The following is a 14,596-nucleotide window of genomic DNA, read 5'->3' as shown; positions in this document are numbered from 1 at the left end:
AATACATGTAAATGAAAAAACCGATAGATTACACTGTTGATTTCATGAGTCATGACAGTTTAGATTCAATATCCGATTTCAAATATGATTCACTTATGCGCAGAAACTATGATCAGAAACAATATAGACTGATATGAAGCAAATGTATAATCAGATTTTGCAGAACTTGAATCCAGTGCAGCATGATGCATAATCAGTACAATCGAAGAACACGAGGCAGGCGGAAATTTAAAAGTTATACCTCTTATACTTGAATCCTAGGTATTCAAGAGTTCACAATACTATCAGGAAATTGAAAAGAAATAAATACATGTAAATGAAAAAACCGATACGGTGTTGATTTCATGACAGTTTAGATTCAAGTTCCGATTTCATTTCAAATACGATTCACTTGTGCGCAGAAACTATGATCAGAAACAATATAGACTGAGATGAAGCAAACATGATAACTGAGTAGAGAAAGAAGAACTTAGATTTTGCAGAATTCGAATCCAGTACAGCATGATGCATAATCAGTACAATCAAAGAACACGAGGCGGAAATTTAGAAGTTATACCTCTTATACTTGAATCCTAGCTATTCAGGAGTTCACAATACTATCAGGAATTTGAAGAGAAATAAAATCGATAGATTACGATGTGTCGATTTCATGTCAGTTTAGATTTCAAGTTCCGATTTCATTTCAAATACGATTCACTTGTGCGCAGAAACTATGATTCACTTGTGCGCAGAAACTATGATCATAAACAATATAGACATATATAAATTGAGACTAAGCAAACACGATAACTGAATAGAGAAAGAGGAATTCAAATTTTGCAGAACTCTAATCCAGTACAGCTTGATGCATAATCAATACAATTGAAGAACACGATGCGAAAATTTAAAAGTTATACCTCTGATACTTGAATCCTATCTATTCAGGAGTTCACAATAATATCAGGAATTTGAAGAAAAATAAAATCGATAGATTACGATGTCGATTTCATGACAGTTTAGATTTCAAGTTCCGATTTCAAATACGATTCACTTGTGCGCAGAAACTATGATCAAGGACAATATAGACTGAGATTAAGAAAACATGATAACTGAATAAAGAAAGAGAAACTCAGATTTGCAGAACTCGAATCCATTACAGCACGATGCATAATCAGTACAATCGAAGAACAAAGCTGAAATTTAAAAGTAATACCTCTTTCAGGAGTTCACAATACTATCAACTTCGTTGAATTATCGAGAATTTGTAGAGAGATAAACATGAAGATCATCGGAGAAAGAGAGAAGTTGTTACGCAAGCGGTAATGGTGGTTCAACTTGCAGAGGCGGAGAGACTGACTACTTCCATGCAAAGACGACTTAAAAGAAGTTTTTGGTAGTTTTATTTTAAGTTTTATTGATGTGACTACTTAACAATTTAAATTACACTAATTATATTTCAAATGAGAAACTTTATTCTAATTTTAATTGACCCTCTTGAATTTAGATTTATTATATTTTATCCTCCAATTTGAAATATTTGATTTGGTTTTGGTTTGTTTGATGCTGTTTTGATTAGTTAGAGGATAAAATAGAATGATTTAAGAAGTTGGGTATAATCAAAATAAATAAAAAGCTTAGTACAAAATATCCATTTTCTCGTTTATATAAATTATGAGGATTCATATCTATAAATGGATTATACACTTACCTAAGTTTCAAATAAATCTTTAGAGGATCTTATTTTAAATGAATTATTCTTTATACATTTATTTTGATTAAAATGGTTAATTACACTTAAATTTATAATCTAAATATTTAAAAACAATTTAAAATGTTATAAACCGTTAATTTGTGTTTAAAATATGCATAATTCCTCCTATACGCGATATATTATTTTTTTTCTAAGTCTTACTGACATTTCACTTTCGTCTTGAGATTACTTCTTCAACTACATTTTTAAACGGCGATACATTTACTTTGTTTCATTTTCAAACAACGATATTAAAGAGGGAAATTTGATGAAATGACCCTAAAGATCAGCTTATTTGATATTTTGGTCAGCGTATAAAATAAATGCGCTGGTGACACTTTTATTTTTTTTTGGACGAAAATGTATACGTTGCGAGACGCAACCTCCGGTTGCGGATGCTGTGTGAAAAGTCCACAATCGCGAGACGAAAAAAAAAAATTGTCTCGTGATTGCCGGTTGCGTCTCGCGAATGCCGGTTGCGTCTTGCGAGTGCCGATTGCGTCTCGCGAGTGCCGGTTGCATCTCGCGAATACCAGTTGCGTCTTGCGAGAAATTATCTCAAAGTTTCTTTAAAAAACTCAATTTAATTCAATATTTGTTTATCTAATTATTAAAAAAACGACAAAACTTACTTTTATCTACTCGTTTTATCCAAATTTTATCGTTATTTTTTTAAGCTTATCTCAATTTTTTTAAAACTCACCCCAAATCAAAGTCCTTGATCTGATTGTATACTAAGGCGACGATGAAGTTGTTACTCATTTACCTGTTTTATATTTAGATATTGTGTGATTGTGTTTTGCCCTAAAATCATTTCCAAATAAAAATATTAAAGTTGAAGGGGATGAATATGTCTAATAATTATATAATTAAAATGTAAATAATATGATAAATATTACAAAATATAAATTATGATATCGTAATACAAAACATGTAATATGCGTAAAATGGCCGGTTAAAGTCTTTAGACATGACTTACAGTAAAACAACTACTACAAAATGAATGCGATTTGATTTGAATATAAAATGAGTTTATTATTCAAAATAATTTCTAATCCAAATCAAATAAACACAACTTAATAAGAATTTTAAGCAAACAATGGTCAAATTAATTATTAATTGAGTTAAAATTATTATAGAATAAGGATATATATATTATGAACTTAATTAAATTTGAAATGAGAAATTATACTATAACCGTTTTTCAGGATTCGTACTTTAAAACGGACTGCTAAATAGAGTGAAGACGAAGAAGAAACTGAAATCATCATGGAGCTGACGCAGAAGCCGATCTCTACCAGCAGAAAAGGACCGATTTCTCTCGAAACATACATCGAATTCATCCGCAGCGATAAGCAATCCATACTCCTCCCGGTCCAAATCCTCACTCAGGTATCTCTATGATCTCCCCTCTCTTTTTGTGCATCCAGTTCGTCGAATTAATCATGACATTGACATATGTGTAGTTTCTGATCGATGAACTGCGTTAATCGTCTCTCTACTAACTAGTTAGCAACAACTAGATATGAGATCTAAGTAATTTAGGTTTGACGAGTGATACTTGTATTCTGTTGTTGTTCAGATAATTCGTATGCATGGCTTCGTAAAATGTTCTGCACCAAAGGTGAGTGAATTCAACAATCTAATTCCGTTATTTTCCAATGCTCTTTGATTCATTTCGATTAAAAAATTGGTAGACAACTCTGATGGAGGTGCTGAAAGTAATGGAGTTGATGGATCCGTGTCGATCAACACTCAATCAGGAGAAAATCTCACCGATAGTCATGACAATGGAGCAAATACTTAAGGATATTGATGATCTTAAGTGGAATGAGTGTTGCATAACCTCCATTCAAACTCTAAATCCTGTCGATGTTGATTCAGTACTCAATGATACACCTGAAGTTTCTTCGTTGTCCAATCAGAGGTGTTCTTCCAAGTCAAAATCGCTAGCTGGCGTTAAGACTAAGAGTAATGATCTTAATAATGGAGGCGGTGCTGGAGGATCGCAACCGACAGATATAGATCTGTTAATGAGCGAGTTTATCGCGAATAAGAAGAAGAAAAACACCGAGGCTGGAGAAATTAGCAATACTTCATCGAATCATTTGACTAAAAGAGTTCGCCGGAGTACGAAATAGTAGAACAGAAGACAGCAAGGCGGCAACACCATCGTTTACTTGTGACAAGTACTGTGTTTCTCCCTTAACTCCAAATTATTATTTGTTCTTCAGCAAATCTTATCCCTATCATTTCTTTTGAATGTTGAACCTTATTTGGTCAGAATTGTTCATGAATTATTATTTGCTTGTAGAGAATTGAAACTAAGTTGTAGGTTAAGCATATTCCATAAACAGGTGATATGTATTTCTTCATCCATTAAAAGAGGGAGATAAACTACATATTCTAGGGCCAAATAGATGTTTAATATTGCTGGTTGGAATTCCTCCTTAGGCTCATACTCTGGCCTCTGAATCTTTTCATGGTACAGTCAAATTTGAATCCAAATCCAAAATAAACATCATCAATACAACATAGTGTTAACCAAAAGGAAGAACAGAAGTGCAAAACTTACTCCCACATTTCTTTCCAGGAGATCTGTTTTTAATGTCACATCTCTTGGGAAATTGTTATGGCAATGGCAGGATTGATTTGAGCCTTGCTTAACGATTGGTGAAAGTAATACAGCGCACTGGCAACTTGGGTTGGTTTGAATCAATCCTTGCCTTCACATTCTAGGTTGATCCCAAGCATGGGCTCAGGCTGAGAGCAGCAAAAGCAATTGGTAACTGCCCGCACTAGCCAGTTGTCTCATCGAGCTGGTCGGTTGTAGTTGTCAGCAAGAACATGAGAATGGTGAAAAATGAGGTATTTCATGAACTTTGATGCCATTTTTTTCCTTGATTTAGCTGGAACTTAAGACTGCAAAGATAGTTGGTTTTAGTCCCTCTTTTAGGGACTAATTATATAGATGGATCTAGTTGCACTCAAGAGGGGGATAGGGCTTGAAAAGTTTCACCTTTGAGCTAATGTGCTAATTTAGTGACACATCTCGCATCTTAGTATAAGATGTTAGATCATCAAACTATGTTTTATTTTTGTTTTAAATTAGGATTTATTCTTTAGAATGACCTAGTATGACCTTTCAATGAATCCCACCTTATTGAATACCCTGTTGGGTTTGAATCAAACTCCTCATTTAGTCTTCCATTCAACCAATAGTGTTTTAGGACTAGAAGAATAATTTAGTGTTCAAAGTGTTATTGTTCTCGAGTACCTCGAACAATCAAATAGTGGATGTAGTCTCTTGATCTCAAGGGTTCGATTCTCACTTACAAAGTGTTATTTGTTCTCGGTGTAGAGGACAAATTAGAGACTCATAGCTCTGTGTAGAAGACAAATTAGTGTCTTCATAATCGGACCATCTAAAAAAAATGGAGAAAACATGATACATCTTCTAATAAATGACCATCAAACTACTAAACTAAAGTTCCATAAATTACATACCAAAATAGTTCCATTGAAAACATATTAATAAGGTAAAGTTCAAATTCCCAAAGATGATATTATTCCAAAACAAGTACTAAAACTCAGCCACTTCAGTTTGATCAAAGTAGCAACCAGTTGGACCATCTTCTTGAAGAAGTGCTAACTTAACCGGACCTTGTGAACCTTCCTCAACCGTCATTGTTCCAGTACGCCAATTGAGATCAGTGTTGACATAACCGGGATGGACACAATTTATCTTCATTCTCGGGTACTTCTTAGCTAACACTCTCGTATAAGCATTAAGTGTAACCTTTGACACACTATATGCAGGCAACATCTTGTTCCATCCATTCCTCTCAAGTCCACCATCTTTCACATCTTCCAAAAAATTCTCAACTATTCGATCAATTTTTTCTTCCGTTAGATTTTCAACGTCTCCAAGCTCTTTTCTGATCTCCTCATTCGTAACACGCTGCAATGAGAACCGAGTTAATACATATTGAGTTGTTAGAACTAAGGAATTAAGTTTGATTTTTTTTTACACGTAATTCGCCTCTAAGAGATGAGACATTGACTATCCTTCCTCCTGAAGTAGATAACTCCAACATGGGAAGAAGAGATTTCGCTAGGTTCTTGCAACCGTAGTAATTTGTTTTCAAACATTGTTCTGCTGATGCATATGTTGTCTTGATCACATCTTGGACTAGGTCTGTTGCCTTTCCTGAAAGCTGCATGTTGGATATGTACATATGTGGTTTTATAATTTATTTAGGGATATTCTAGTTAATTGTGAATTAAAAACACCTTACCCATAAAGAAGGATCAATATTCATGGCTCTTAGAGCATCTTCATCAACATGAACACCAGATTGTCCAGCATTATTTACCTGCAAAATCGATTTTTACAGATTAATAAAAATTATCAATAAGAAAATCTATAAATTTTAAACTTGTTTATACCAATATATCTAGCCTTCCAAAGTTATCCTTGATGAAATTGACCAAGGAATCAATACTTTGTTGATTTTGAACATCAAGTTGATGAAACACTACATTCTTAAATCCTATTTCATGGAGTGAATATACAGCTTCTAAACCCTTCTTATTATCTCTAGCTGTTAAGACGACGGTTATGCCCTGTTTAGCAAGTTGTCGCACTGTCTCGAACCCAATTCCTCGGTTCGATCCGGTTACAATAGCATACCTATATTGAACATGTTATCATAAATTCATAATAAAAAACGAAATGAATGGAATTATAGGACTTGATTCATTTGATTTATAATATATCAGTTCACCTTTGACCACCTTGTTCTTCCATCATTTGTTTCAATTGATTGAGAATTAGCAATAGCTTATATATTGGATTGGAATTCAGATCTGGATCTGGAAGATCCAGATTTTTAAATTTGAAATTGGTTTGGAATCCGATTTGGAAGATCCTGCAGACAAGAAATATATTGAAAATCGAGATTTTTAATTATTTCTTCTTTTTAAATGATAGAAACCATCTCATAATTCACGTTTTAATATTGTAAGATTGTGGTGACATCTCAATTATACAATTCATATATCATATGAACACACTCTCCAGTGTGAACTGATTTTAATCATAAACTTCACTCAAATTATGAATATATATATATATATGTATATATATATTTAATTATTTTATGTTTCACATTATTTAATCTAAATTAATATTCGAATTAAAAAAGAATGATGTGTGTTGAGAGTTTGAATGATAAATTATTACTAGGCTAACGGAAAATTCAATAGAGACATAAATATAACATTGCAAAATAATGAGATTGGAATTCAGTGTTATAGTGAATAGCACAAGTTTTCAAATTATATTTTTAATGTTTTAATAGACAATTTTTTTTTATTAATATCAAATTTATTAATTAAATAATGAGTCAATTTATGTTAGGTTTTCAATGAATAAATGAACCCAACAAAAACAACATGCATTTTTTCTCGGTTTGAAAGTCATGGCAGAGAATTATTACTATTTACTAAAATTATTCGAATTTGCTATATTTCTTACAATTTTCATGACTCAATTGCATACGATTATGAGCCAAAATGTAAAGTAAAAAAAACTAACATTTAAAATGGGAACTTTAAGTTTTTAACTTGAATACAACTAAATCATTCAACAATTCATCTCTCCCAATCTACAAATAAAAAAATAAAACATTGCAAGACTATAGTGAACAGAGCTAAGGCCGGCCCTGACCCTAGGTAAGGTTGCATAGGCCCCACTTTTATAGGACCCATTTTTTTATAGAGAAATGATTAGGTGAGGGAATTTGGTGAGGGAATGATGTGGCATAATCTTATTCGCTGAAAAAATCAAATAATTTCTCTCTTTTCTCTCTTTCCTCCCACTTTTACATTTTCCAACCAATCAAGGTAATGTCACGTCATTCCCTCACCAAATTCCCTCACTAAATTCCCTCACTCTATCACTCCTCTTTTTTATATTTAATAATATTATATTATTAATATTATTTTTTCCTTTTTTTTTCTTCTTTAATATTAAATATATATTATAAAAATAATTTTTTTATCTCTTTTTTAGTCTCGTACTATAATATATTAATTATTTATATTTTATTTTATTAATTAAAATTTAAAATATTTTTTTTATTATTTTAGGGACCTCAAAATTTAAATTTGTATAGGGCCCCAAATATTCTAAAGGCTTGGTCCTGAACAGAGCAAACGTAACCTTTGCAAACTTCGGGCAATTCAAAAAAAATTAAAATCCACTAAAAAATTATATTAATAATTATTATTTAGGCTCAAAAGATTATTTTATTTATTTATATATTTATAAACATAAAATGTAAATTATTATTTATATATATTTAAGTCATTATATATTGTGAGATTCTTGTTTAATTTTTTATTAAGTAATGATAGGAAGAACGAAAAAAGGGTAGCGAGCAGCGAATGATGTGACAATATACATGTAATCAGAAAAATAGAAATGTGTATCATTTTCTCTCTTTAATTTTAAATTGTATATATCACTTAAAAGCATTTAATAATTTCTCTCTTAAACTTTTTATTATTTAAAAAATTATTTAATAATTTCTCTGTTTAATTTTTTTATTATAAAATTATTATAAATATTTACTTTATTTAAAATTGTATCATGAGATAAATTATTTAGACTTAAACTAGAAACTAATAAATAAAACTCAAATTATTAATATTCAACCTAGATAAAAAGAAAATCTTAGAGTATGTTCTAATATTATTTAATAATTAAAATACATTTATAGTTGCATGTATAATAATTAAAAAATATATTTATAATAATAAAAAATTAAAGAGAGAAATTATTAAGTGTTTTTTAATAATAAAAATTATAAAAAAAATATATTAATTGTGTTATTATAAATATTTAAGAGAAAAAAAATGTAAATATTAAGAAAAGAGAAAAATTAACTCAAGTAAATGTTTTTAATTAATTATTATTTATTTTAATTTGAATCATTTTTATTATTAAAAATAAATTTTAAGTTTTTTAATAAATAAAAGAAAATAAATTATATAGAGAGAAATAATTAAAATACGTTTACAACAATTTAAAAAATATATATTTATAATAATAAAAAATAAAAAATATAAATTATTAATTGGTTTTTAATAATAAATATTTTTTTATTATTAAATACGTCTTATAATTTAAGAGAGAAAATGTATGTAGTTATAAAAGAGAGAAATTTATTAATGAAGAAAATATATATATATATATATACTTAATCAACAAGTCGAATCATCGCTACAAATATTTTGCATCAACATTATATCTTTTCAATACCAACATTCAAATTCAAAAAACTAAACTTACAAGAAATTAACAAAAATAAACTTAGAAGACAAAATGTTATATGTTATTAAGTTAATTTTAAAATATAAATAATAAATAGCTTAATTAGTTAAAATATTGCATAGAGAATAGAGAAATGATTAGAAAAGGGAATTTTGTGAGGGAATAAGAGAGAATAACGTAGCAGAAATATGATTGGCTGAAAAAATTAAATAATTTCTCTTTTAGGTAATCATATCTTTCAAAAGTTTAAGTCTTATATATATCATTTTTAATCTTACAATTTTTTTAATAAATCACTCTAAGTTTTGTCAATGTTTTAAGGGATCAAACCGCATACCACCAAACTTATGTATTTACCCTCATGTAAATAAACTCAGTTGAAATTTGAAATTAAGTATCATTATATTAAAGAGATTTAGTTATTTTAAAATATAAATTATAAGTAACATTCAGTCGGTTTAAAAGACTAAAATGTCACGGATATTCGATTTTATCGGTAAGTCTTTTAAGTTAAGGTAGAATCATAGTTATGAGTGTCATTATAATTCTCCTTAATTCAAATAATAATAATAATAATAAATAAATTATAAGTAGTTTAGTTGGTTAAAGATTGCATTTGTAATTATATGTTTCAAATTTAGGTCTTACATATATTATTTTTTATTTTTTAGAATTTTAATGGCAAGTGAACCCACAAACCACACCACTCGTGTATTTATTTACTCGAATCTTTATTAATATACCTAAATTTTTATTCACTTTCTTAATATACCCAACTAATTAATTAATTAACACACTAATTATATAACTCACTATCTAAACTCATTAATTACTTCATTTATAAATATAAACATATATAGAATTAAAATTAATAATATTTAATTAAATAATAAAATTAAAATATTATATTTCAAAATAAAATATATACATAATTATTAAAATAAAATATTTGAAAATAACACACCTATTTTATCTCTACTTAATTTTAAATATATATATATATATATAATTAAAATTAAATATATAATTTTCAATAACTATAATTATTAGATATAATTTAAATTAAACAATTCAAATCAATATTATACAGATATTATATATCAAGTATAACCTAACATTTGACATCAATTTAAGAAAGGTGACATACCTACAAACTTTTATCTTGAGTAATCTAAACACAAATTTCTAAACGAATTATGAATTTATTTTCATTCAAAAATACAATTCATCTATAAAAAGAATTAAATAAAACTATGATCATAATGAAATAGTAATACTAATGGTAGCGTTTAGTTGGTGGTACAAATTATATAGGGTATAAGTTGTATACCCTATAAATTGTAACTAGGTATAAATTATATAGGTTATTGATGTTTGGTATGAATTATAAAAAATGGTATAAGTTGTATATGGTTTATAATTTTGTGTTTGGTATATAGTATAAGAATGTAGTATAAGTTATATAAATATTAATTTAAAATGTTAATTATTATTATTATTATATATTTATTTATATTATAAATAATATTATTTATTATTATAAATTATTGTACTATTATTTAATAATTAATATAAATTTAATTATAATATAAAAAATTAATTATAATATAAACCATAAATTATTATGTTTATTTAATTTAAATATTAATAATAATTGTAATAATATAAAATTACTATTTATAATATAAGTAAATATAGAAAATAATAATTAATAAAATTATCATTATAAAAATAAATAAATATTTTTTAATTAAAATATTGAATTATTTAAAAAAATATCAATATTAAAAATGATTATATATAATAATAATAATATTATTATTAAAATTAAATAAAATATATTTAATATATTATATAATAATATAGTATTAATAAAGAATATAATGAGAAATTAAAAATTAAATAAAATAAGAATAGTGTTGTACCTAGAGGGATTAGTTACTATTTTATACTAAATATGAGTACAAATTATATAGGGGTATAAATTTATACCAATAGTAAAAATGTAAAAAACACCGTATTAAAACACTATTGGTATAGTTTATACTATATTAATAGTGTTATACCTACTAGCATTTAGCCCGTACATTTGCACGATTAATAATATAAAAAACCGTGAAAAAAATTACGGATAACATTTTTAATTTTATTTTTAACCGTTTTAAATTTATGGGTGGGTCAACACATAATCCGACCCAAGTATCCATTTACTCAACATCATTATATATTAGTTGGTTAAAAAGTTGAACTTATATTAATATTAAAACGTCCCGCATTTATCAAATTTGGTGTTTGAATTTAATATATAAAGTCTTTGTACCCTAGTTGGTTAAAGAGTTGTACTTGTTTTGTTAGGTTGCAAGTTCGAAACATACCTCTAGCATTTTTAATTTTATTTTTAACCGTTTTAATTTTAAAAACGGGTAAACCCACAATCCGACCCAAGTATCCAAATTAACCACAGCTCTCGACCCGGCAATCCGGACACTTTAAAAATTAAGCATCATTATATATATATAGATTTGTACTCTCAACCAAACACAGCCATAATGTAAGTTCAAAATATTCAACAAATACATCCATCATCAATCAATTATTTTATATTTTGAGTTTGTTGAATAGTTTGAATTCTAGTTTAGCTCAAATATGTATAGTTAAAAATAACAAATTAATAACTTCATAAAGTAAGATACTCGTGTATATACAAAATCATCCAAGTCCGAGACTTTGCTCTCTCTCCATTAATGGGCACCCCAATTTCAACCCTTTTTTTTATAACTATTTTAATATTGATATTGATTCATTTTCATTTATAAATTAAGAAGAGATAGTAATAATGAAAGAAAAATTCAATAGTATTATTACATTAGTATATTTGTTAATACAAAACTTAAAAGCATTAAAAAAAAAACTCTCAGAATTTCATTTTTTTTTTTCGGTCTTTCTTTTCTTTTACCGGGGAAGATGATGTTTTCAAACGGACAACTAGTAGTGATTTCAATACCATACATATTTCCAAACTTATTTTGATTTTTGTCTCCTATTCATGAACTATATCCCAACAATTAGGTTATAAGTCTACCGATTCATATTGAAGTAGGGGAGCCTTATTTGAATTATGCTCATATGTGACTTGACCTTAGAATAATTAAGTTAGAATTCTTGTAGATATGTCATTTTTGTCCTAAAAGTTCTGATGCATCTCAACATGATCCCTACAAATATAGATATAAGACTTATCAAAATCACTAACTCAAAAAAATAATAATAACACTATCAAATCATCTAATTACAACTAAAACTATAAAAGGAGGTCAACAATAATTTAAAAAAAAACAAAAACAAACATAAATTTAATCATAAATTAATTAATCACGCACCTTTAGAGATTAATGTATGGAAGCAAAGGAGCACCTAAGCGTTGTTTTGGGTGGAAGGATCGCGGCTCCTTCTGATGGTGAAGGGATGTCGAAGAAGCATGTTGGCATTCCATCTTTTCTTGGGATCTGTACGCATTTTTTCCGTTAATCAAAAGTTTTCTAAAAATACCCGTCTTTAAGGGTGGTTCGTGCAATCTGGAATTATCGACCCCATGTCTTACCTTCCTCACATGTTCCCACGGGTAGGAGACAAAAGATTTTTATGGTAGTTGCGAACCATTCACTATTTTAAAGAAGAAAAAACATTTTGTGTGTTTCAAGGCGAGCTATGTTAGAGAACTCATTGTCGTACCTTCCTCTACATCCCGTAAAAAGTGTAAAGGGACGAGAAATCGAAAAATAGAGTTCTCTAGCATTGGTCTTTTTAATCTGGCCCGTACAGATTTTAGATCGATCCTCTCGCGGAAGAATCGTTTTAATTGACTTTAAAGTTGCCACTTTAATTTGCTTCTTAAAAAACTAAGGAAAGAAAACAAAAATTTATTTTTAAGGGTTCATCAACGCTATGTATGTCTCACACGCCTATCCTAAAGGACAGTCTCTACTCAAAAATAGTTGATCATTAAATGTTTGAAGAGTTGTTACACTTGCGTTCTAAGTTCAGAGCTCTTTGAATATCATAACCTATGTCTAAAATGGCTAACCCATTCATTTCCTAGAACGAATCTAAGAGTTTATTAATTGTAGACCATGTTAAAATAAAAGAGTACAACCAAAATGAAAAAAAAATGCATGCTTGCTTATTATAAATCTGATTGCACATCTCGATTTCACTTTTGTAGGAAACTGGAACTTCTGAAAGAAAAAAAATAGCTTGACCCTTTCTTCAAAGAAATTCAATTGGAAAGTTGCTACTACCAGTTCTCGTAAAACAAAAAGCAAGACTCGTAATACCAAAACTTAGAACCTTGTACAGAAATATTCTGGAAATGATCCACCAATTAGTCAGGCAACTAAGGATTATGACAATAGATCTATGCCAAGGGCACTCACTGATAGTAGTTTTGGAAATGGATGAGCAGATAAACGCCACTTCATTCTCTCATTCTACCCAAGTCTCTCTCACAGGGCATATCGCGGAATCTCCAATAAACTCATCTCAACTCGATTCCACCTCTGTGCAACTTCTACAATAATGAGCACTTCTCTTCCTCCCATAAAGAAATGATATTGTAAAAGATTTCACTGCTGGAGGAATGTTATTATCTTGTGAAAGCTCTGGAAGAGTTGAAGAAGAACGAGTCTAATATCGTTGATAAACTATCATGCAAGGGAAGGAACGCCGAGTTTCTCTATGATCTTATTAATTTAGATCATAGAGAAGAAGCTGAAAAGTTATATATATATGTAGTTGTCCACGAATCCTAGCTAACAATCATCAGATATTATATATGGAGGTCTATGGAAGAGTGATGATGGTTTGTATCAATCAAGAGCGGAATATTAAAGCATGCTGGTGATTTGGTAGCTGCTGCGGCATTGGCATATGAAGGAAGATGCATGGATCTTGCCGATCGCTAGGTAAACAAAAGCATGCTTCAGGCTAATTAGGTTACAATAGCTAGGAAGACAGCTATCTTGTTCACAAAAGATGGAGAACAACATAACAGTCCTTATGATATGAAATACACGCGGTATGAACTCGCCTTTGGAGAAAGTTACTTGGGAGTTGGGACAAGCTTTGAAGAAATTTTGGCCATGGAGAAGCATTATGCGGATGTAACGGAAATAAATTTGATTTCCAATCGGACTGCTTGAGAAAGATGACTCTAACAACATATGTAGAAATGCTGAAATTTCAAGATAGGCTCCATTCTTATGCTTATTTCAGGAAAGCAGCTATTGGAGCTATCAGGTTCTACTACATATAGCTGTATGATTCGCCATCAAAATCATCTTCTAAAGAAGAAGAAGAAATACATATGCTGTCTCTTTCTCAGAAAAAGAAGTCGAAGCAAACGTAGAAGAATGTAGAGCCTCGAGCTAAGAAAAGGCCAAAGGCCAAAAATGAAGAGCACTGTCCTTCGCTTGCACAGAATTACAGATGAACTAATTAAGGCTTTCGTGACAAGATTCATTCACTGACAC

The 14,596-nt window shown here is 29.1% G+C and overlaps 2 protein-coding genes across 2 annotated transcripts; one reads left to right on the top strand and one right to left on the bottom strand.

The window, feature by feature from the left end:
• The first annotated feature begins 2,966 nt into the window (after positions 1-2,966).
• LOC124916895 lies at positions 2,967-4,006 on the top strand. Its single transcript, XM_047457599.1, has 3 exons — positions 2,967-3,121; positions 3,312-3,353; positions 3,427-4,006. Exons 1-3 carry the CDS (start codon positions 2,999-3,001, stop codon positions 3,868-3,870), a joined length of 609 nt encoding a protein of 202 aa, XP_047313555.1. The 5' UTR covers positions 2,967-2,998; the 3' UTR covers positions 3,871-4,006.
• Positions 4,007-5,213: 1,207 nt separating this feature from the next.
• On the bottom strand, positions 5,214-6,593 carry LOC124916879 ((+)-neomenthol dehydrogenase-like). The gene is made up of 5 exons (XM_047457598.1): positions 6,517-6,593; positions 6,179-6,422; positions 6,028-6,105; positions 5,761-5,946; positions 5,214-5,690 (listed from the first exon to the last, which is right to left on the bottom strand). Exons 1-5 carry the CDS (start codon positions 6,540-6,542, stop codon positions 5,313-5,315), a joined length of 912 nt encoding a protein of 303 aa, XP_047313554.1. The 5' UTR covers positions 6,543-6,593; the 3' UTR covers positions 5,214-5,312.
• Positions 6,594-14,596: the final 8,003 nt, after the last annotated feature.

The sequence above is a fragment of the Impatiens glandulifera genome, chromosome 1 (assembly GCF_907164915.1).
Source record: "Impatiens glandulifera chromosome 1, dImpGla2.1, whole genome shotgun sequence".
Taxonomy (NCBI): Eukaryota; Viridiplantae; Streptophyta; class Magnoliopsida; order Ericales; family Balsaminaceae; genus Impatiens; species Impatiens glandulifera.
This window is presented reverse-complemented; position numbering and strand designations above follow the sequence as displayed.

Bases quoted from the DNA above. Each gene is read 5' to 3' on its own strand.
- LOC124916879 (XM_047457598.1), bottom strand. From the start codon at position 6,542: ATGATGGAAGAACAAGGTGGTCAAAG. The intron at 6,423-6,516 runs GTGAACTGATAT...TGTTCAATATAG, and splicing joins GAAGAACAAGGTGGTCAAAG to GTATGCTATTGTAACCGGAT. The intron at 5,691-5,760 runs GTAAAAAAAAAT...TTCTCATTGCAG, and splicing joins CTCTTAGAGGCGAATTACGT to CGTGTTACGAATGAGGAGAT.
- LOC124916895 (XM_047457599.1), top strand. From the start codon at position 2,999: ATGGAGCTGACGCAGAAGCCGATCTCTACCAGCAGAAAAGGACCGATT. The intron at 3,122-3,311 runs GTATCTCTATGA...GTTGTTGTTCAG, and splicing joins CGGTCCAAATCCTCACTCAG to ATAATTCGTATGCATGGCTT. The intron at 3,354-3,426 runs GTGAGTGAATTC...AAAAATTGGTAG, and splicing joins TAAAATGTTCTGCACCAAAG to ACAACTCTGATGGAGGTGCT.